A 23,812-nucleotide genomic window follows, 5' to 3' on the forward strand; every position below is an offset into this window, starting at 1 on the left:
TAATCAAAATATTGGTTACTTAATACTAACTCTAACTAAAACCAAGTACCATGTAAGCTTCCTACGATGGTCCGGGTATGCACAACTTATTGCCAGAATGTAAATTTTAGATTTAAAACTAAATTGTAAGCTTCACTTTCTGTACGAAGAATGTGAGAATCTATGTGGTATCCTATAGGTCATGCATCTCCAACACAAGATAAGGGAGCTATAACATTTTCCCTTGTTCACAAAACTTGAACATTGAGTTTCATTTTCTCATCGCATTCTGTCTGTGGTCAAATCTCTTTTATTTATGATTTTATGAAAGATGTGTGATATCAAAATATTGTAGGAAAGAATGAAGAAAAAATTACTTTTTATGATGCAATAATTATAGAATTTCTTTCTTAATATTTAGAATGCAGCAAGATGAATGCAAAACGATGAAAATTAAAAAAATTAAGCGTCAAATGAAAAAATTGTAAAGGTCAGTTCTGTTCATGTCAGTTTTGTACCATTACATAACATATAGCAATTGAATACTTGATATAGAATGTCAAACACTCAATTTCCTCTCTTAAAAAGTAAATACTCATGACAACATGAGAAAAACTCCAATGTTCCTTACACCTACAGATACTAACTCAGTTATATTAATGTGATTTGTTCGTTAATCATGTGGGCGGGCTTAAATTGTTCATTCAAGTATTGTCGAACTCTTGCTGTGATGATGTTGATGTCTGGCTTCGTGAAGTATATGAGTGCCAACTAATGTTCATGGTGGTGATGGAGGTGTGTGTTCAAATGACTTATGCCTTCCTAACTTTCTTCTTAAATGAACTCCAACTACTACACTACTCGTTGTCTTACTCCTATGAATGGAAAGATTAGCAAATGGACAGGGATCGAATCTAATGAAAGCTCACTAGCGGCTCTACCTCCATAGATGCAATGATTCAAGGAAAAAAGACTAGATTACCACGCAAGGCTTCCTAACAAGCCGCTAGGATGCTAGTGGACTAGTTTATAGATCCCTATCAAAGATCCACTAATATCACCATGTAACTATCCATCTACTCTTACTCTTAACAACTTTCTTGAAATAAAATCTACTTTAACAGCTTCAATTAAATTTTTCTATAGGAAGTAGAAACCATGCAATAACACTGAGTGTTCTTAATCACCATACAAGTCACAACAATGATAAAGAGAAACAATATTGGTATTATCTTAAGCAACAATTTTCTTCAACCATTGCAAGTAGAAACCATGCAATAACACCAAGTGCTCTTAATCACCATGCGAGACACAACAATGATAAAGAAGCAATTTTGGTATTATCTAAGCAACAATTTTCTTCAACCCTCTACAAATGAGAGCAAATGGCCTTATATAGGGGCCAAAATTACAACCAATGGTAGAGACTAAGAGGTAAAATCAACAATCCAAATCGAATCCCAAAAACCCTAATTAGTGTTGCCACCCCATAGGCCAATGAGAAGGCACCACCTCATCAATGGACCATTGAAAAAAAAAGTGGCAACCAATGAGAAGGCACCAAAATGGTAGCCACTCAAAATCAAACACCTATCCTACCCAAGAAGAAGAGAGAAATTGCCACTTTGGCTTACATCAAATGATCTAATATAATTCTACCCTTTTTTTTCATCTTTTTAGCCAAGGTAATGAACTTGGCTAGCCTATCATTGACTTCATGGGAGGGCAAAGTGTGTGCTTCATCTTGAGCTCATCCGAATTCATCATGTTGCTTGTTGCTTGCAATGTCTTCTCATGATGCTACCCATATTCTTTTGCCTATCCAATAAAGGTATTGAGGGAGGCAAGGGTGCCCAAATGCTTCTTTTTGATGGCAACCTTCCCCAAATCATCCAATCTCGACCCAAACTCTATCTCATTGACATTCTCTTTGATATCTTCAAAATCAAGTGCAGCCCCAACATCGCTCATCATGGTTGAAATGTAAGTGTCAATGCTTGGGCTGTGTTGTGCAATCTCATTCTGTATCTCTTCAAGTATCCTCAATCTGATGGTCAAGGCAACAAACCAAGACTCCACCATACTCGTTCCTCCTTCATCTATCAACTTGGTTCTCTCCAAATATCTCTCCAGTAGCTCAATAAATGTCTGTAACCTGGGAATGGCTAAGTCCTTGACTAGAAGGAAATCCTTCCACTCCCCTTCAAATGTTCTAAATTTGTCTCTAATAGCCACCAATGATCTAAATGTCGAGATAAAGGAAGGCAAGAAATTTCGCCCATCTTGAATTATATCATTGGTCCAATCTTTGACCTCGCGCAACTAAGCCGGTATCTCTTCTACGTTGCTCTCGCTGTCTTGCAGAAGGGTTGTCTGATGCAACTATTGGATAGGCTGGCAATCTCTCGAATACTTGTTTTCGGCCTCCAACTTTACAATCCTCTCGTTTTCCTTCCTCAATTTTTCCCTTATTGAAACCATGCCTTCCTAGATCTCCTCACACTCCATGTCATCCATGATTCTTCCCAAGTTATGCTCAACTATCTCATATTCCTGAGCTACAATCTCATCCACTGCCTTGCCAACCTTTGGTATAACAATATAAACTTTTTGGTGACCCTCATCATCACTCCTGATTACCTTTGTCAATGTTTTTACAAGTTGTTTTTGTTTCTCACCATCTTCCTTTTCCACTAACCTTTGAATATCCTCAACTATTCGGAAAGTCACCACCTCGCCTCTTGGCATAAGCATTTGCCTTAACCATAGCAGTGCAGTACATCTCCCCAAATCTAAATTTGGTTCGACTACCAAAGAATAAACAATGACCTTAGGCGCCTGGCTTATTAGCTCAGTATCAATTAGCCTATCCTCTTCTTTACTAGTGACTGTCACATCTCCATGTTGGTTCTCCGAGAGAGGAGAGTACTCAATATTATCACCGTAACCACTCGATTTCGAATCAGAGCTCACCTCGAACAAGACCCATTGTCTATTTGTATTAATCTCGTCTACTAGCCTCAATTATGCTCTCCCTTGACAGTGTTGTATTTTGTCTCTTTGTTGGAGGCTCTTGATGTTCTTTACTTTTCTCAACCTCCAAATTTCCCTTCTTGCTCTTAACTACTCTTTGTTGCTGGCTACTGCCTCCACCTTTCTATCTGACTGACTCCGCTGGACCTTCTTCCTCCGGGTTCATCTTTTCATGAGTAAGGCATACCTTCCAACTTTGTAATTGCCTTACTATGACTCAATGTGTAGATCAACTGTCCTTGTAACTACCTCTAAGGAAGGATCCTAATGATCATCCCAATCCACTAAACCCAATTCTATTCCATCTACTGTATCATAATCTTCTCTTAGCACATTTTCATCATCTTCAAGTTAATCGGAAATATCAAAGCCTTTCCATCTGATTGCCCTCATCATGCCCACTGACAATCTTGAGAAAGCTAACTTCCTCACCTGAAAGTCATCCTACACATTGGCCCAAAAATCTTCTATAGTAGTAATGTGTTTGAATATGTTTTCGTGCGATGCCTCCATAAGACCATTAGGGTCGAATCCCTGTCTTGCTCTATACCATCCTAGAAGATATCGCTCTAACTCTTTCTCCACAACTGCAAAGGCGACAGGATTGGGACAAGTATCATTGCCTATTCCAAATGAGAAGGTAATCCCTGTCTCATCTTTAAGTTTCATCATTTTGTCATAATGCTCAAGTTGCCTAGCCAACTCCATCAAAACTATCTTGTCAGGTGGGTACCTTGGAAGTCTTTTGCGACAAACTGTACTTCCTGCCACTCTAATGTATATAAATTGTGGAAATTGGATGAACCAACTGCCATACTTATTAACTTTTGCTTCCACCTCCAATGCGAGCCTCCTGGCAAGTGTCCCTTGTAATATCCTTACCGCCTTCATGGCAGAGGCATCATAAATCATCTTATAATCCTTGCTCTTGTGCAAATTAAGCTATGGATACGACTCATGCACCAAAATTGCCCCAGCCCATTGCCAATCATTCCTAAGGCCTAAAGTCCGGGATTTTCATATAGTCTCACAATTAGTTAGAAAAGAAAGGATCACATGTAGAATTGCTTTTGATTTTGCACTGTCCTAAGTTACAACTCTAGATTTTCACTTATACTTCTAGCCCAATCAAATTTTTTTTCCCATTTTCAATTTTAGCAATAAAGTAGTACATCCAATTCTCGAATTGCATTCCTTGAGTCACACCCATGATCCAACTGAGAAGCACAATAAGGTCATCATATTTTGATTTGAAATCTGACCTAGTGAGCTTTGACGACTTGGTAACTCCCTTCTTGCCTTTGTGTAACCAATTTTGCTTTAGATGAATGAAGTAAGCCTCTTGATTACACTAAAAGAACTTGGCCGCTTGATTCATCATTACCACTATCATGCCTCTATGCTGAGGAATATTGAATACTTCTTCGACCACTTGTTCGCTAATGTTAGCTAACACTCTCTTCCCTTCAGCAAAAATGATGGTCTTGCTCACACTATCAAACTGGGATGCACACTCCGTTACCAATTCCGAACAAGGCAAAGTAGGAGGAAAAGCTGTTGCGTGTACAATTCCGCTCTTGTAGATCTTCTTTGCCATAGGGGATTGTCCTTCCTTCAATCTATCATTCAATTGTACCATGTCCACCGTGCCGATATTGGTATCATTTATTCACTTCACTTTCAAGAAGAAGGTGGTCTTAGGCATCATGTCTTCGTTGTCCTTTTTGGTTTTTTCTCCCTTTGGGTTCTTGCTTGCACTAACATCTACCATCCTAAACACTTATTTTTGCACCTTCATTCTAAATGATATGGACTACACTTATCAATCTTCAACCTTCTTTCTATCGATGGAATCTAGCTTATTTCTACCTCTCCAAATCCTATCTCTACACTTATCAATCTTCAACCTTCTTTCCTAGGAATGGGATTACCACTTATTACCTTAGGACGGACTACACTTATATCTCCCAACTTCACTCCTATGGTGGTCTAGCTTATTTCTGCCTCTCCAAGTGTCCTATCATGAAATCTACACTTATATCTCCCAACTTCAGCCTATCAATGGAATGATGAAGTGGTGGATGATGAGTACAAAAAGAAAATAAGAGAAACAAACCAAGCAAGAACAAGGAATAGAATCCGCCTTTAAAACCAATCTTCACCTCTAAACAATGAATAGAATTTTACCTTAAATATGCCTTTACCAATAACCGGGCCTCTTCACATTCATATCAGATCTCGGAAATATCGATCCCGCTTCAAAATGCGATGCCCTAGCAAAAATCAAAATTCACCAACCTTTCAAAAAATCTGCTCATGCCACTGAATTTTGACCTCCTTTGCCAAAATCACGCAATTTGAAGAAAAACACTGCCCTAGGGCAGAAAAATTTGCTCTAAATCAGAATTTTGGTTCTCCAAATTCTCCCAAAATTGCCAAAATTCAGACCTTAAATTGCCTTGCCAAATCAACAAATAAAATCGCCAAAACTGGAAGAAGAAATCCCTGCCAAAGAAGGAAAAAATCAAACTTTCCCTCACAAATTCGACCTAGGGCAGAAATAGCCCAACTTCCAAAACAGAGAAAAAATGCCGCCAAGAAATGGAAAATCTGCCCAAAAAATTGCCTTAGCTGGAAATTCGCTCCCTAGAAGAAAATTGCTTCAACTTGCAAGAGGAGATGGAAAGAATAAATGAGGATATAAGAGGGGGGGAAGCCCCTCTTATACCAAAGTTTTTTGCCTCTCCAAATGGGCCGACCTTCCTAGAGGGAAAACAAAATTAAATTAGTCGCTTAATTAATGCCCCAAATTTAAATGCAACATTAAAATTACTTAGCCCAATAGTGAAATTGGCCTATTTAATCGCTAGTTTTGATAAAAAATTGCAAAATAGAAACAAGGGAAGCCTAGGAGGTGTCCAAATTTTCATTAAATAATGTTTTGGCAATTAAAATATCATTAAAATTGAATCTAACAAGCCAAAATCAATTTTCAATTCCAAATTACCAATTTCTTTTAGCATTTCTAAAATCCTCTAGGCTAAATGTCAACCAATTTATTGAGATTTTGCAATTTAATCCAATTTCAATTTTGCAATACAATTTCAATTTTATTTTATTTTAATAAAAAAATAAATCATTTTCCTAGCAATCAAAATTCAAACTCCAATTCCAATTTCACTATCAAAAATTGCCTTTTTCACCAAAAAAATCAAGATTTTCCAAAACGACTAGATCTAAAATTAATTAATTTTGAAAATGCTCAAGCTTGTACAATTATATCAACTTTTCAAAAAAAAAAAATCTAAGTCCAAAATATGCAATTTATCCTGCCAGATATCATTCTGACCATCAGAAAAATGTTGTTTTTGAATTTCGTTTGGCCTAAGGATAATATTACATGTTCCGGGAAATCAAGTTTCAAACTAGGTGAAAACAAATCAAATCCCCTCCTGGCCCGAAGGCATCCAAGGTGTACAAATCGTCAATTCAAAAAAACCTGTACACAACTCCAAATCTTGCTAAGGCAACCGAAAAATTCCCAACACTCGCAAATATTGCCAAGGCCTACTTGAAAAAAAGGGCCTCCAAAAATTTTGGGGCGATGGTGTGAAAACCTCACAAGAAGTTCCAAATCAAATATGAAAATGGAAAAGAAACAATAGAGGAAATCTAAGAAGATTTATATTCAAAAAACATTGTGTACCTGCTGAGTTCGAGCATGCAGAACGAGCTGTTGAGCAATGCGTTTATTTTGCTCTAGATCAACCTGTATACGATCATTTAACTCTGCAGAAAGTTCACCCAACCAGTGCTCAACCTACAAGGCAGAATAACAAATACTGGAATCAACTCAATTAATTTGAACCTGAATGCTTTTGAACAAATGATGAAGACATATAAGTTCTTGATTTCTCATCTACAAAGCTTTATGGATAATTTGTGTGCAAAGGAATGCTGACACATTGATATTTGTATAGCTCATCCTAACTTCAATCAAAAAAGCAATTGGTACACTCACAGAAGCGATAATTCTTAAAGCCTGAGGACCTGGAAACGTTTTGCCACAGCCTTGACTCTTAGGAAGCAGACGACCCTTAACTTCATCTCCATTGATTCCTCTTGCAATATTCCATAACCATGTCCTGCAAACCAAGCACATGTTAAACATTGGTTGAATTTAAGCTTTTAATTCAGGAGTTCCATTTCAACAAGTCTCTTTACTCATTAACAGTCTAAGTCTCTAAAGAATCTCACCTTATTGCAAGGTCATGATGAAGTAAATTACTGTGGATTACATTTACAACCTCATGATTTGTGCAAAAGGACCATTTTTTAATAAATTAAAAATCTATATTCAAAAAGAGAAAGATTGAAAAAGTAACTCTTAAAATCACTGAGAGAAAGGGAGATTACAAAAAACCCCATGCAGAGAAAGCATAAGCACTATGAAAAGCAACAAATTTTGTATAACTAAATTAAGGAAAAAGATTGAAGATGTATTATACAGAGAGAACTATAGCAGAAAAACACTACAACTGATCAGAACAGCAAAAACTGAAGAGGGGCAGAGCTCCTTCAGTTGCTCTAGAGATAGTGCGTATATACTTTCTGGTATTTAATTCAGGAAGGTAGATTCAAGCATTCCAAATCCAACCACCATAACCATCTCACTGCTTACCTCATAGAGAATTCCATTGATTTGTGAGCAAGAAGCCCCACTGAATGAAAAAATAGATGTCTTCTGCTGCCTTTTGTAGTTCTTTCAGCATTTTCAAATCATGGAATTTATTAATTTCCTCAATTAAGTCATATAAAGTTTTATAACAGTGCCTCAGCATTGCTTGACTTTCCCCTGGCTTGTGCAAATATCCAATAATTGCACGTTGATTCTCTTTGATGCCATGCAACTTTTATATCAATAGAAAAGCATTTTCCTGTCAAATAACATTTTTTCTTCTTTGAGTTTGTGCACTTTTCAGGAGCCCATTAAAAGAGCCATTACATTACTGAGGGCCAAATGGAGGGTGGTTATCAGAAGAGTTTCAGGATTCTTCTAAGAATAATCTTTCATGTTAAGATGGTTAGATGAACAAAGTACAATAATCACAGTCAGGTTGATATAAGAACCACTCTTTTAGGAAAATCTGAAAGAGAGTTGAGCTAAACTCTACATTGGAAGAGTGATGCATACCACTGAGAAACTGATCATTCCTAATAACCAGATCCACAGGATTATTTAATTTAATGAGCTTAGCACCTTGGAGACTAGAATAAAAACAAAGGGTGCAATTGTATATGTCATATGACTTAACCTTACCAATGTAGGGAATATCACATACCACCACCATCACTCTTATATTCCTCATGAAAGATAACAATATCATGACTTTCATTGTCAGCAGCTTTATATTGAGAGCTACTGATATTCATATTTCTTGTTCAGAGTGAATATGTGTCTCAGGGCTTGATGTTTTCTGGTGATAATATTGAGTAAGTATGCATTGAAACAGGAAGGTAATAGCATTGGAAGCTAGAACATGCTGATGAGAGTATTTGAAGCCTCTATGGAAGAATGCTCCACATTGTTTCGCATTTGAAGATGATGACTTGCAGTTTTAAATACAATGTCCATGTTCTGTGAATATTGCACTATTAGGCGTTCAGATCCTCAGAAATTCAGTTGACAGTGGTTGTTTGACACAACTGGTCCAGAGAATACTCTGCATTGGTCCACAATGTTGTTTTTGCTTGTACAATTTGGAGGACATATTGACATTGTTTGTGCAGTGTTCAAGTTCAGATTTTAAGCATTGGTGTGCTCCACAAAAGAAATTATGATTATCTATTTCTCGGCATTATTGCTTGTGTTAAACTCTGGCCGACTCAGTCGGCTTACTTGATTGGAACATATTCTTTTGGTCCAGATATGCATTGGAGGTTGAGTTTAGATGTTGTTATAGATCTTACTGTGGCATGCAAAGATTTTGTGCGATTATGTTGTTATATTTCTTATTTCCTTTTATATTTTGGACATTTTAACTAATTTATCATGTTCTTTAATATATTTGTATTTCTTTTATATTTTTATTATTTTTTATTTTTTTTATTAATTTATTCTCTTTATTTTCTATATTTTCCTTTTTGATTTTTAATCATAGAGATTATCATTTTCTTATATATTTTGTATCTTTCAGGTTATATTTTTGTTTTGTTTAGTTTTGTTAATCCCGATTTTTTATTAGTTGTGTATTATTCTTTTAATTCATCTATCTTTGTCGGTTTTAGTTTTTAGTGTTATTTTCAATGTAACACCAGTATTGGGGAACATCTATCAGGATGGTGGGACATTGGGACGAGTTATTGGGACAGGCAGACAATGGACCTCATTTTCGGGACGGCGGGGAAACGGCCAAGGAACGGTGGCAAGGGGAGGACAAGACAGGGAGGGGTGTTGTATAGTATACATATAAAACTTGAAATGCTAGTAATGAAATGATGTTTCGATATAACATACCAAATTAAAATACTTGAACATAGCAAAATTGCAACACGAACTAGAACCATTGAGCATTCAACATAGAAACATGTTACATACCCAACAGTAACATTCAAATAGAAATTCAAGTACCCATCCCAGCAGCGACATAATTGGAGAATGGCGAAAGTGGGGGTACTTGGGTACTCGAGTACCCGATGTGAGGACATCTCCAAGACGGGTCCGACAAGATTTGGAAGGAGGTGCGAGTCCATGTGTTTCACTGGGTATTTTATTCTTTTACCTTGCTCTTTGTTTTGGTTTTCGATTTTTGTATTAATCTTGTCTTTTCCTTGGGGTTCTTTTTCCTTGAATATTTTTTCTCTTTCTTGTTTTGTGTTCCATCATTACCCCCCTCTCTTTTTTTAACATTCCAAGTCTGCATCTTGAACATTCATAATTATATTTGCTCTCTAACATCCTGATAATGGATCACGAAGTGTGATCCAAAATGTGATGCGGAAAATAGCACACAATCAAATCCAGAAGCAATCTGATTACATTCACATTGAACTATTTGCATCAAATAATGTTTTGGACCAGTGGTTTAATGTGCCACATTGTTTATCTATGTGTTATTTTGGTGTGAACTTTGGAGGATGTGTTGTTACATGCAGACCATTGGAAACAACATAGGAAGATGTGTTATGATGTATTTGGGTCCCATTTAACCCCTGAAGTGGACCACACTTACCGCAAGTGTTCTTGGTGGCCAACTTAATTTCACTTATGTATAGTTTGAATGTGGCGACATAATTGAGGTTTTTGATGAATAAGTTGATAAATAGAGATGTGCAAATTGTAAAGTTTATGCAAAAATTTCGAACAACCAAATTGATATAATGCCTTTCTTTACTTGCTGAAGATGATCTTGAATATATTAGACCTATATATGAAGTGTTATTTGGAGCATAATAATTACTCTGCAAATGTTTCATACTTGCTATGAATCATATAGGGTAATAATGCTAAAAGAGCAGACCTTATGTTTTTCGTGTGTCCTTTATCCACATCCTTACCCCTTTATTTCTATGGCAACCAAGAGGCATGTCCCTAGAACGGACATGACTCTTTCCAGCTTGGCCCAATATAAATTAGTGATTATCTTGCCAAGATCAGCGTCTCAAGGTGATGTAGGAGCATCCTAGGCTTTCTTGCAATCCTTCATGTTGGAGCCGAGTGCTAGTGGTTTTGGATCTTATGTTGCTACTGAACTGTCTAGTGGGTGCCAAGTTACTGTAGCTCTAGTTGGTGTCGAGTTATTGTAGCACTTAGTTGGTGCCGAGTTATTGTAGCACTTGGTGCCGAGTTATTGTAACACTTGGTGCCGAGTTACTGTAACACTTGGTGCCGAGATACTGTAGCACTTAGTTGGTGCCAAGTTACTGTAGCACTTAGTGGGTGCCGAGTTACTGTAGCACTTGGTGCCAAGTTACTATAGCACTTAGTGGGTGCCGAGTTTTCCTGTTTATGCCGAGTGTCAGCATTTTGGACATGATTCCTGCAATTTTGGTGCAAGCCACCTTGCAGGATTTATTTCAACTGAAATGTTTATGATGAGATCTTGCCTTGGGATGTGTCCTAGCCGTTGTTGGGTCAGCCTTCCTATTTTGTATGTTCTAGAATGTTCCGTAAGCCGTTTTGACGAGTATAAATAAGGGTCTTGTTGAGTCTTTTGGAGTTTAGTTTTTGGGAAAGGACAGATGCAAATTTTGAAGAGCTAGGGCTGTGCCTTAAGAATCAGATGATCGTTTGGTGGACCTGAGGGTACAAGTGTGAATTCTCTTGATGTTCTTATCCAGTTGTGTATCTAGGCTAGCTAGGATTGGATTTGTAAGTTGGATCTTGTTGATCTTCAAGAACTGATTTTGTAATTGTTGTTTGTAGTTGGCCCTAACCCGGAAGGCCTTTCAGCCAAGCATATTGCATGTAATCAATTATATCTACGAATAAAGAGTTGTGATTTGGTATCAAATCTTGCATTATTGTTGTTTTTTGTTGTGTTTCCGCTGTGTGGTTTTATTACTCGGGGCTAGGACATCTCCTTTGTGGATTCTCCTGCCTTGCACTGCATTAGATGCTATCAGAGCAAAGTATGTTCCTGAGTGTGTTGACAGATCGCCGAAGCTGAGGCAGTTTATAACAGGATTTGCAAAGAAGGTCGATCTTGTGGCTGATTGATCTTCTAGATTGGTGGATTTGTTGCTTACGGTTTGCTAAAATTTTGGAAGATGCCTCCAAGAAGATTGGGCCCTAGGGCAATTACTGATCTTAGTGACACTGTATTAGAACAGATCTCAGAGAAGATGAGAGCAGAGTTCAAATCTGAGATTGCATTGCTGAAGAGTGACATGATTGCTGAAATTGTAAGTGCTTTAGGTGGTGTACCTAGGCATGTGGGTACTGAAGGAAGTTATGAAGAAGTTGTTAAAGACTTTGAAGCTACTGGATCTAGTGGTGAGGACAGAACTGATCGTGTGGAGAGACCTATGGGAGCTAGGGCTGGTTAGTTTTCTAGACCTAGATCTCAATTGAAACTGAAGCATAAGATGGAGGTTTCTAATTTCTCAGATACTTTGAATCCTGAAGACCTGATTGATTGGATTGGTGAATTAGAAAACTACTTTGAGCTTGAAGATATTGAGGATCCACTCAGAGTGAGGTTGGTACAAACAAAGTTGAAGGGACATGTTGCTCTTTGGTGGAAGGAACTGCAAAGAAACAAAGAAGAGGAAGGTGAAATGAAGATCACTAGATGGAAATTGAAGGTGACTAAGTTCAAGGCTAAGTTCATTCCTGCTGATTATGAACTTAAGTTGTTTAAGAGGTTACAGAATATGAAATAGAAGGATATGACTGTGAAAGATTATACAAAGGAGTTCTACAAGTTGACTATTCGATCTGATCATAGAGAATTGTCAAAGGAAAAGGTAGCAAGTATATTAATGGTTTGAGATTCAATATTCAGGATGAGATTGGTATGCTAAATATTTCTTCAGTTGAGGATGCTTATCAGTATGCTTTGAGAGCAGAGAAGCTAAAGAGGAAGAATCAAGGTAGTTCCCGAGGGAAGGAGAAGCACGATAGTTCAACACAAGCTAAACCGAAAGTACAAGGTGAACCAAAACCCATTGAATAGAAAAGAAGGACAGGTGGAGGTGGGTTCAGAGGTAATTGTTTCAAGTGTGGTCAAGACGGGCATAGATCTTTTGAATGTCTAATTGGTAAGACAACTGCTGTTGTAAATGGGGTTGAAGTCCAAGATAGTCAGCCTGAGCAAGGCGAAAGTTTGTTGGCTCGATGAGTATTGGTTGGTCAGAGGGCATTGGATCCTTGTCAAAGGACTAGTTTGTTCAGGACTTGTTGTAAGTCTGCAATTTGATTGTGGATGGTAGTAGTGTTGATAACCTTGTTCCTAAGGAGAAACTTAGTTTGAAGAGAGTGAGACATCCTTATGCTTAAAAAATCGATTGGTTGGAAAGTGAACATGCTCTGGAAGTGAGGGAGAAATCGCTTGTTGATTTCCAAATTGGGCAATATAAGAACCAAGTGATGTGTGATATTGTGGACATGAACAGTTGTCATGTATTGCTTGGTAGACCTTCACAATATGATTGTAGGGTTGTGCATGATTGTGTCAAAAATGTGTTTACTGTTGAGAAAGGTGGTAGGAAGTTTTCCCTTATTCCTTTGCAGAATGAAGAGCTCGGTAGGAGGAACTTGAGTATTGGCAGCCGAGTTGAGTTTGCAGATCTTGAGAAGGTTGGAGATCAGTATGGAAAGCAGACCTGTATCACACCTCAGATGAATGTGAAGCAGCAGAAGAATAACAAAGGAAAGAGTGCACAAGTTGAGATTTAGAGGATATGTATGTGAAGAACCAGTTTGGGATTTATGTGTTGAATCCCAGAAGAAGTTCTTCTAGCTATTACAACATCTTTTTGAACCTGGGGTGTCTGATGCAGGAGCATCCTAGGCTTTCTTGCAATGCTTCATGTTTAAGCCAAGTACCAGTGGTTTTGGATCTTATGTTGCTGCAGAATTATCAAGTGGCTGTCAAGTTACTATAGCTCTAGTTGGTGCCAAGTTACTGTAGCACTTAGTTGGTGCCGAGTTACTGTAGCTCTAGTTGGTGCCGAGTTACTATAGAACTTAGTTGGTGCCGATTTACTGCAGCACTTGATGTCAAGTTACTGTAGCACTTAGTGGGTGTCAAGTTTTCTTGTTTATACCGAGTGTCGGCATTTTGGATGTGATTCCTGCGTTTTTAGTGCAAGCCGACATGCGGGATTTATTTCGACCGCAACATTTATGATGAGATCTTGCCTTGGGATGTGTCCTGACTGTTGTTGGGTCGGCCTTCCTATTTTGTATGTTCTAGAATGCTTTGTAAGTCATTTTGGCAAGTATAACTAAGGGTCTTGTTGAGTCTTTTGGAGTTCAATTTTTGGGGAAGGAAGGGCAAATGCGAATTTTGAAGAGCTAGGGTCGCGGCTTGAGAACCAGAGGATCGTTTGCTAGACCTAAGGGTACAAGTGTGAATTCTTTTGGTGTTCTTATCTAGTTGTGTATCTGGGCTAGCGAGGATTGGATTTGTAAGTTGCATCTTGTGAATCTTCCAGAACTGATTTTGTAATTACTGTTTATAGTTGACCATAACCGGGAAGGCCTTACCGGCAGGCATATTGCATGTAATCACTTATATCTACGAATAAAGAGTTGTGATTGGGTATCAGATCTTGCACTATTGTTGTTTTGTGTTGTGTTTCCACTGTGTGGTTTTATTACTGGGGGCTAGGACATCTCCTTTGGGGATTCAACTGCCTTGCACTGCATCACAAGGATATTATAATTAGTTACTAAATATACTAACTATATTATGCAAATAGAACATAATAAGTCCTCCCATTGAAGACATTGATTAGGTTATGCATGTAGAGTAAGAGACTGATCCTTTCTAAGGATCTTCATACTTTACTAGATTTCACGATCTGTAGTTCAAACTAGTTACGATTATCAGAGTTACATAGAATTAACACTCCCTCTTAACTTGATAATAATACTGAGAGATAACATATCGAGCACAATCAATCAAGATAATTAGGCATAGATTGATACTATGTATCTATCTGAATCTTCTAAGCATGTGGTATCATTGAACACATCATCCTATGGCATATTCCTATCCCTGTGATATGACTTATCAATTATACTAGAGATAACAGTATTGTAATGTCCCCTTTGTAGCATTCATAGCATGATGTTGTTGTTAGCCTATTTCCCCACAGTCCCGTAGGCTAACTAGGACATTAAAGTGGCTTAGAGGCCATTTGGCCTATACAGTTTCAGTTGCAGGTCTTTCTCAGGGGTTCTGAGGCAACTTTGGGCATACTTACTATTTATAGTAAGTCATCTTGGACATGGCCGGACATTCAGTCACAGTGGTATGTCGATGGTAATTGTTTAAAATCGACAGGAAGACTTATTTATCATTGATAAGATTTGTTATGCATTGATAAAGCCATTTTATAAAGTTAAATTTAAATATTTAACTTTATTAATGCATAGACTATAGTTTGTGGGAAATATTTAAATTAAAAGAATTCCCTTTATTTTTATAACACATTGGAGAGATAAGGTACATAAAGGGAGTTATGTTTTATCCCACATTGAGAAAACGAAGGATTGAGCTCTTGTGAGAACACTATAAAAGAAATGGAAGAGCTTTTTTTTTGTATGCTTGGATGAAGATTAATGTTATGTTGTTGGATATCTGATTATCGGGCTTGGAGGACGGAATCCCTCTTTGCTAGCATTCTCTTCGCTGTTGGAAGACACAGTCAGGAGGATCAAGGGTGTTTTCACTTCAGGAAACACACTGGGTTTCATTTGGGACATTTGCATAAAGAAATTTACAAGGGTTTGAGGTGCAGATCTGAAGTTAGTTGTTGCTATAGTGCCGCATGAACAGTATTTTGCTACAGTCGGCATGAACAGTATTTTGCTACAGTACGGCGTGAACAGTGTTGGTATCAAGTTTACTTGTTTTTCCGGCTGATTAGAAGTTTGGAGGGCTGGCCGACTACATTTGCAAAATACTACGGCAACTAATTCCAGGTTTCTTCTGTCAAATTTTGATATTTTGCATAATAATTGTTGAATACAAGTCTGAATAGTTGTTGCAGCCTTTAAGGCAGCTGTAAGTGCACATCTACATTTAAAAATCACCCTTTACTAGCAGATTGAAAGAGTTTCCGGATTTTTCATATACTATTGAATGTGTGCCAAGTGTTTGTGAAAATGTTATGATGTGTGTTGTGCATTTTAATGTCACTTCATAGTTGTTCGTAAATCTACTCATTGGAAAGCAATTTATTAAGGAAATCAGCTTTATGAGTTTGCATACGAAGTGTTTGACAATATTCCTTAAGTTAAATTTCTGCAAGTCAAAGTTCAAATCAGAGGAGGATATTACAGTGGTATCAGAGCTATAAGTCCTGCCATCCTGTGGAGGTCTTACAAGAAATTTGGAACTGGCGGATAGAGGGGAAAGTGTTTGATGAAATGTCAAAACACTAAAATCAGAGCATTTATGTTTGAGCATGCGACAGGGGCCTTATAATTTCCGCAATACCAGAGCAAGACAAAGTAGGAGTTCAGACCTGCAAAGCAAACAGTCTAGTTCATCCGTACAGGGGGGTATATTATCCAGTCATACAGACACAGCGGAGGTATTCTTTGATCAAGACAGCAATATGGGAGACCGAGATGACAGGAATACAAGATTAGGTGGAGGCGGGAATGCCTGTCCAAAGCCTAGAGAGGAAAGATTCTTACAGTTATTAGAGACCTTGGTACAGGGTCAGCGAGTAACAGAACAAAGGGCACAGGAACAGAATCAGAGATTGGATCTTATGATGCAGATGATGGCTCGTCAAATGGGGTTGAATGCTAACATGCGTGGAGGAAATAATCAGAATAGAAATGATCAGGATGGGACACATAATGGAGATGAACAAGTTGGGAACAATTTCGATCATGCACCCCAGCGAGCTAGGACAGTGAGTTCAAGGCCCATGATTCCTACATTTCCTCCTAGAGCTGCAGAGCAGCTCGTACCAGAGCCCCAGATTACTGATATACAGGACCAATTGAGGAGAGATTGGGAAGCCGGAGGGCCAGATTTTACTGCTGCAATTACCTTTAGGGAGTATATGGATATGCGGATGAAACATATGCCACGTGGACATGACAGGAACCAGAGCTATGAGCTACGGAAGAAAGTAGGGAGACTTGAGTTACCATATTATGATGGCTCAGGAAGTCTACAGCAAGAGCTTGGGTTCAAAAGCTTGACACATACTTTCAATTGAACCCTATGCCCGAGGAAGAAGCTATTAAGTATGCAGCAAATCATCTGGATGGGTTAGCACACGAGTGGTGGCATCATGGTATGGTCACTATGGGACATGCACACATTACCTCATATGTGGAGTTTACAGAGAGGCTGATTGAACGTTTTGATAGGAAGGATCCAGAACTCCATTTCAAGGAGTTAGCTCAGCTTAAACAGTGGGGATCATTGGAAACATACATTTCAGAGTTTCAGAAACTTGCAGTGTTAGTAACAGATGTATCTGAACGGAGGATACTAGTTCTATTTATGGATGGGTTAGCTGATCCGTTGAGAGGGTGGATTAAAGCTCTCAACCCTCCCACTTTGCAGGAAGCCATTAAGAAAGCTCGTGACATGGATTCCTCTTCATCTTCAAAAAATAAATTCCAGGCAAAGAGTTTCCCTTCAAGGGAAGATAAGGACAGGAAACCTTTTCATAAAGAGGTTCAGCCAACTAAGGAGGAAAATAAAAGGTTGCACAATGAGACACTTAATAATCTCAGGAAGAAGAAGCTTTGTTTTCATTGCAGGGAGCCCTGGGATTTGTCACATAAGTGTCCATTGAAAGCAAAAGCTAAGCAGATGGAGTACTTTTCAGCCGAAGAGTCAGTAGATGGAGATTAAGAGCAGTCATCCGAATCAGATGGAGATGATGATACTTCTTCACAGGAGGAAGCACGCGGTGATAGCACGATAGCTCAGTTGTCAAGTATACAGAAGGCCGTCACTTTCAGAGTTAGGGGAACCTTGGATGGACAGAGAGTTGTGGCACTCATTGATACAGGGGCGACACATAACTTCATTGATGAGAAGTTTGTGACGCGCAGAGGGCTACATACAGAGGAGCATAGGGGATTTAAGGTGATGGTTGCCGATGGCTTCAAAATTGAATGTACCAAGAAAATCTCCAACTTGCAGCTTCGTTTGGGAGATTACGACATGACAGGAGATTTCTTTGTGGTCAACATTGGTGATCAGGATATGGTGCTTGGGATGAACTGGATGAAGTCTCTGGTAGAGTTTACATTTAACCTTGAGAAAATGGAAATGAGGTTTGAGGCAAATGGTAAGAAGATAGTGCTCAGAGGTTTGTCGGATGGGAGACTTCGAGTGGTGTCACTCAAGCGGATGCAAAGTTTCTTTAGACATGATCAGGTGCAGTGGGCAGCAGAGTTTAGAGTAATGCCTGAGATGACAGAGCAGCATAAACTAGAGTATCCACCTGATGTACAAAAAATAATAACCAAACATACTAAGGTGTTTGGTGAGATACCTCCAGGGAGACCCCCGGATAGGGGAATCGAGCATGTTATTGAATTAGAGGAAGGGGCTAAGCCAGTTATCATCACACCTTACCGCCATTCGAAGAGATATAAGGATGAAATAGAAAAGGCAATTAAGGAGTTGATTGACATGGGGCACATACGGCCAAGCAAAAGTCCTTTCGCTTCTTCAGTAGTATTGGTGAAAAAGAAGGATGGTACAATGAGGATGTGCATTGATTATAGGGAGCTAAACAAGAAGACAATCAAGAACCGATACCCTATCTCGCGCATCGATGAGCTTATTGATGAATTGCATGGTGCATGCTACTTCTCCAAGATTGATTTGAGATCTGGCTACCATCAGATACGGGTTAGAGAGGTGGATGTGGAGAAGACAGCTTTTAGATGCCACTATGGACATTTTGAGTTCTTAGTCATGCCCTTTGGGTTGACAAATGCCCCTGCCACTTTCCAATCTTGTATGAATAAAGTGTTCAGAGATCAGTTGAGGAAGTTTGTGTTGATATTTTTTTGATGATATACTGATATACAGCCGTACTTGGGAGGAACATTTGAAGCATATTGATACAGTGCTCAGTATTCTAGAGAGGGAGTCATTATATGCCAAGATGAGTAAATGTGAGTTTGGGATGACAGAGTTGCTCTATCTAGGGCATATTATTAGTGCAGGAAGTGTTCGGGTTGACCCAGACAAGATCAGGGCCATTCTAGATTGGCCACCACCGAGGAACACTTCACAACTCAAGGGATTTCTCGGGCTTTGTGGGTTCTACCACAGATTTGTGAAGGGATTTTCACAGATAGCAGCACCACTTACAGATTTGACACAGAAAGATAGTTTCAAGTGGTCAGAGAGGGCTCAAGATTGTTTTGACAGGTTTAAGGAGCTGATGAGTACATGTCCTGTTTTAGCCATTCCAGATTTCACCAGGCCTTTTGAGCTGCAGTGTGATGCCTTGGGAGAGGGCATAGGAGCTGTTCTCATGCAAGACAAACATCCCATCGCATATGAGAGTAGAAAATTACGAGGTGTGGAGAGAACCTACAGCATCTACGACAAAGAGATGCTAGCAATCATGCACCCGCTAGCTAAGTTCAGGCAGTACTTAAGTGGGAAGCCGATTCACAGTAAAAACAGATCATAATAGCTTGAAACATTTCCTTGGACAGAAGGACCTTAATGACAGGCAACAGAAATGGGTGAGTAAATTACAGGCCTATGATTTCGACATAGCCTATGTCAAAGGGAAGAAAAATATTGTTGCAGATGCTTTATCTAGAAGGCCTCATTTGCTTGTTGTTGGGATAGTCATGGATGATTGGAGAGAGATGATCTTGGCAGAATATGCTAAGGATAGTTGGGCATCTAGCATTATTGAGGGAGCTATTCAAGATAGTCGATACATTGTCGTAAATGATCTGATCATCTACAAGGAAAGGATTTATTTAATATAGACAACAGTACATGAGGCTTCTACCCAAAGATAATATTCTAAATTTTGATCAAATATCATAGCTCTTGTTGCTTCTATAATTGTTTTATTCATCCTTTCTGCTACCCTTTTTTGCTATGAGTTATAAGGAACAATATACTCCCTCTTAATTCTTGTTTCTTTACAAAAATCTTTAAACAAATCTGAAGTATATTCCCCTCCATTATCAGTCCTAAGAGTTTTAATTTTGTGTCTTGATAAGTTTTCAATTAAGGTTTTGAATTCTTTAAATCTCTTAAGGATTTCTTCTAATTCTTTGCATTTTAAAAAGTAAATCCAGGTTTTCCTAGAGCAATCAAATACCAAAATCCTCGAAGAGAAGGAACAAACATAGGTTCACATAAATCTGAGTGGACTAATTCCAAAGCATTGTTAGTTTTTCCTGTGCTATCTTGAAATGGATTTTTGGTGTTCTTACCTAGAGCACATCCTTTGCATATGCTTGAATTATCTTTATTCAACTTAGGCAAACCAGTAACCATCTTCTCCATAGTTGATAAGGCTTTGAAGTTTAGATGTCCTAACCTTCTATGTCACATTTTTTTTATATCAGCAGCTTCATGAATTAAGGCTTGAGTAGGTTCTATGTTTAATTCATACAAGTATTCTTTTCTTTGACCAATCAATTTTGATTTCTTAAATGAAGAGTTCATAGACTAGGTTATTACTTTACCATCCATTAATGCAACATTATGTCCATCATCTTCAAGTGTTGTAACAAAGATTAAATTCCTCTTTATTCCTGGTACATAGAGTACTCTTTTGAGATGGAGAGAAATATCAGACTTTAGTTTCAAGGTGCAGTTCCCAATTCCTTTGACTAAATGAGTGGAATTATCACTTAAGGTAACTTCGCCATTAACTTCTTCCGATATTGAGTCTAGTACTTCTTTGTATCATGTAATGTGTCAAGATGATCCACTATCAATTACCCATTCTTTGCTTGATACTTCATTTGATAGTGCAAAATACAAAACACATTTCTCAGGATCATAGTTTTCTTCTTTCCTAGTAACGTTTGTACAATTTACTTCTTGCTTTGTATTCTCAGGGCAATTATACTATCCAAATTTTTTACATTTGAAACATTTTACTTTGGATAAATCTCTCTTAGGTTTGTTATTTATTTGATTACCCTTCTTCTTGAAGTGCTTGTTCTTACCTTTATAGGAATTTGTGTTAACATTAAGTTCTTCATCTTCAGTTTTCAATTTTCCTCCATTCTTAAGTTTCCTAGATTCTTCTTGAAGGCAATCTCCATTAAATCTATTTAACTCTGGAAGATTGTCTCTAGCACTTACTCCTTGTGAGAATGTTTCCCATGAATCCGGTAACCCATCTATAGCCATAACCGTTAGCTCTTTGTCTTCAATTATGGTCCCTATACTTGCAAGTTCATCTCATAGATTAGCCACCCTTAGGAAATATGAATTCATAGATTCTCCCTTATTTATCTATATATGATTTAGCTGCCTTTTTAGTGGAAGGGTTCTAGTTGCATTGTTAACCTCATATGCATTGAATAATGCATTCATCATATTAAATGTTGTCTAATGTTACATTAGCATAGATACTATTTCATTTTTAACTCCATCTAGTATGATTTGCATGGCTTTCCTATTTCCTTTACTCTAAATAGTTTTATGAGGATCAGCATCACATTGCTTGGATTCTTTATCAACAAATTATTTCACATCATTGTCTTCAAGAATCATCATAATTCTGAATTTCCAAGTAACGAAGTGTTCTTTTCCATCAAACCTATCTTTGGGTTTGATTGTCCTAGCCATTGAAGGTAGAAGGATGTTGCTAGATACTTTAAATCTTATTGTCAACTTGCACAGCCTAGATTCAACTACCAGAGATCTGATACCATGTAAAGTTTCTGCAAATTCTGAACAACCAAACTGAAATAATGCATTTCTTTACTTGCTGAAGATGATCTTGAATATATCAGACCTGTATATGAAGTGTTATTTGGAGTATAATAATTATTTTGCAAGTGTTTTATACTTGCTATGAATTATATAGGGCAGTAATGCTAAAGGAGCAGACCTTATGTTTTTCGTGTGTCCTTTATCCACATCTTTACCCCTTTATTTTTATAGCAACCAAGAGGCATGTCCTTAGAAAGGACATGACTCTTTTCAGGTTGGCCCAATATAAATCAGTGATTATCTTGCCAAGATTGGCGTCTCAAGGAGATTATAATTAGTTACTAATATACTAACTATACTATGCAAATAGAACATAATAAGTACTCCGACTGAAGACGAAAAATAGGTTATGCATGTAGAGTATTTAAGAGACCAATCCTTTCTAAGGATCTCCATACTTTACTAGATCCGATGATCTGTAGTTCAGACCAGTTACAATTATCAGAGTTACATAGAATTTGTTAATTCTGTAACTTGTTATCAATTTGATCTGATAACAGATCGATTTGATCTGATATAGCATGATAAGTATAGGACAAAGTCTTTGCAATGTTCCCTTTATAAGATCGGCATCTATCCTTAGGCTTTTGTTTAAGACTAATCTAAACTGCATTTTTTATGTTTGTAATTAAACTTAATTATTCTTGGAAAGTCGCCGACTTCTAAAAATTAGACAAATAACTTTGGAAGAGACATGTCCTTTCTAAGGACATGTCCCTTGATTCCTATACTTATAGAGGTTAAGGATGAAGTCTAAGAGCACACAAGAACAAAGACGAGTCTGATCCTTAGTCATCACTGCCCTCATACGAATTGCAGAATTAAAAAACAGAATTCTGAATTACATTTCTAATTCATTTGAAGGCAATACTTTGAAATTATTCTCAACAAATCCAAAGTAGAAGAAGAGGATCGAATCTAATCTATATTCAGTCACAGAAATTGCAGAAACTTTACAGAATTAACAGTAAGAATTGAAGCAATGATGGATGTGAATCATGTGGAAGTATACATAGTCAAATAGAAGTGCAAAGACTAGTATTCTGATGTTCCCTGATGATCATATTTTTCAGGATATCAAAGTTTGAGATTAGAGTTTAAGATAGTGGATGTGTGTGATATATTTGTCATGAACTTGATCGCTTGACACAATAATTAAAGGACTATTCATTTCAATGCATAATATTTCTATCCCTGCTGGAAGACGGTAAGTCCTCTGGCATCTTGTGCAAATCTGTATATTACCTTAAAGCAATGAGCTTCAGCCTGCAAGTCTTTTTGTATGTTGCATTGGGATTGTGCATCGCATCTTGCAAGTCCATTGTATATTGCCCTAAGGTTGTGTGCCTTGGCCTGCATATCAATCAGGAGCAATGAGCTACCTTGGCCTTGAGCCTAAAAAAATGTTGTATTTGATGATTCATATAGTGAGTGTATTCTCGCCATGGTTTTTCCTACATTGGGTTTTCCATGTAAAAATTTAGTGTTCATGTGTGTGTTGATTCCTTGCTATATCTTTTTTTAATGACAAGTTGGTTAAGTTTATTAATGAATGTGTGATTGAAGAAGTTTAAGGATTTGCATAAGACTGATTCCCTCCTGCCCCCTCCACACGCCCCCCCCTTCCCACCCCCCCCACCCGGTGTGTTCAATAACCAAATAGTACATAAAAGGAGTGTTGTCAATGCTTTCCATTTCCTTCTATCTTCCAAGTTTGCAATCACACACTAATATTCTGAGTGTATGTATGTTTTCTCAATACTTTTAATTAGGCCTTGAAAACAGCCATTGAGAAGGTCTAACCTTGGAAAAACCTATTGAAGCATTTGCGAAGCCCTACGGAAATGTTGAACAACTAAAAAATCAAAAGGTAAAAATTAAATCAAGATTGCAACTAAGAAAACATTGAAGATTATTTCAAAAAGGAATGTTCTAATTTAGAGATGAACAATGAAGTCCATCGACATGCACTATGATCTCAGTAGTCATTGCTACATGCGATTCCTTGCAACATAATATGCATGCCAATTTTGAGCACTGCAAGTTTGGAAACCAATATGACAACACTCAGTCTTTGGATCATGTGCAAGCTTCAAAGAGATTCATATCACTTCCTTGGAAGTAGTCTTGCACACATTTATGATGTTGTT

At 37.8% G+C, this 23,812-nt stretch overlaps 1 protein-coding gene across 2 annotated transcripts in view; it reads right to left on the reverse strand.

Annotated features, from left to right (window-relative positions):
- POLH (Y-family DNA polymerase H) overlaps nt 1-23,812 on the reverse strand; it is a 214,139-nt gene that overhangs the window by 86,705 nt on the left and 103,622 nt on the right. For both annotated transcript variants that reach the window (XM_089797432.1, XM_089797431.1), the window contains 2 exons: nt 7,034-7,157; nt 6,719-6,832 (listed from right to left, as the gene is read on the reverse strand). In XM_089797432.1, the coding sequence (XP_089653558.1) occupies nt 6,719-6,832; nt 7,034-7,157 (238 nt within the window). The remainder of the gene's footprint in view (nt 1-6,718; nt 6,833-7,033; nt 7,158-23,812) is intronic.

This window comes from Cupressus sempervirens, chromosome 8 (genome assembly GCF_028749045.1).
Source record: "Cupressus sempervirens isolate cs-2001-9-10 chromosome 8, ASM2874904v1, whole genome shotgun sequence".
NCBI lineage: Eukaryota > Viridiplantae > Streptophyta > Pinopsida > Cupressales > Cupressaceae > Cupressus > Cupressus sempervirens.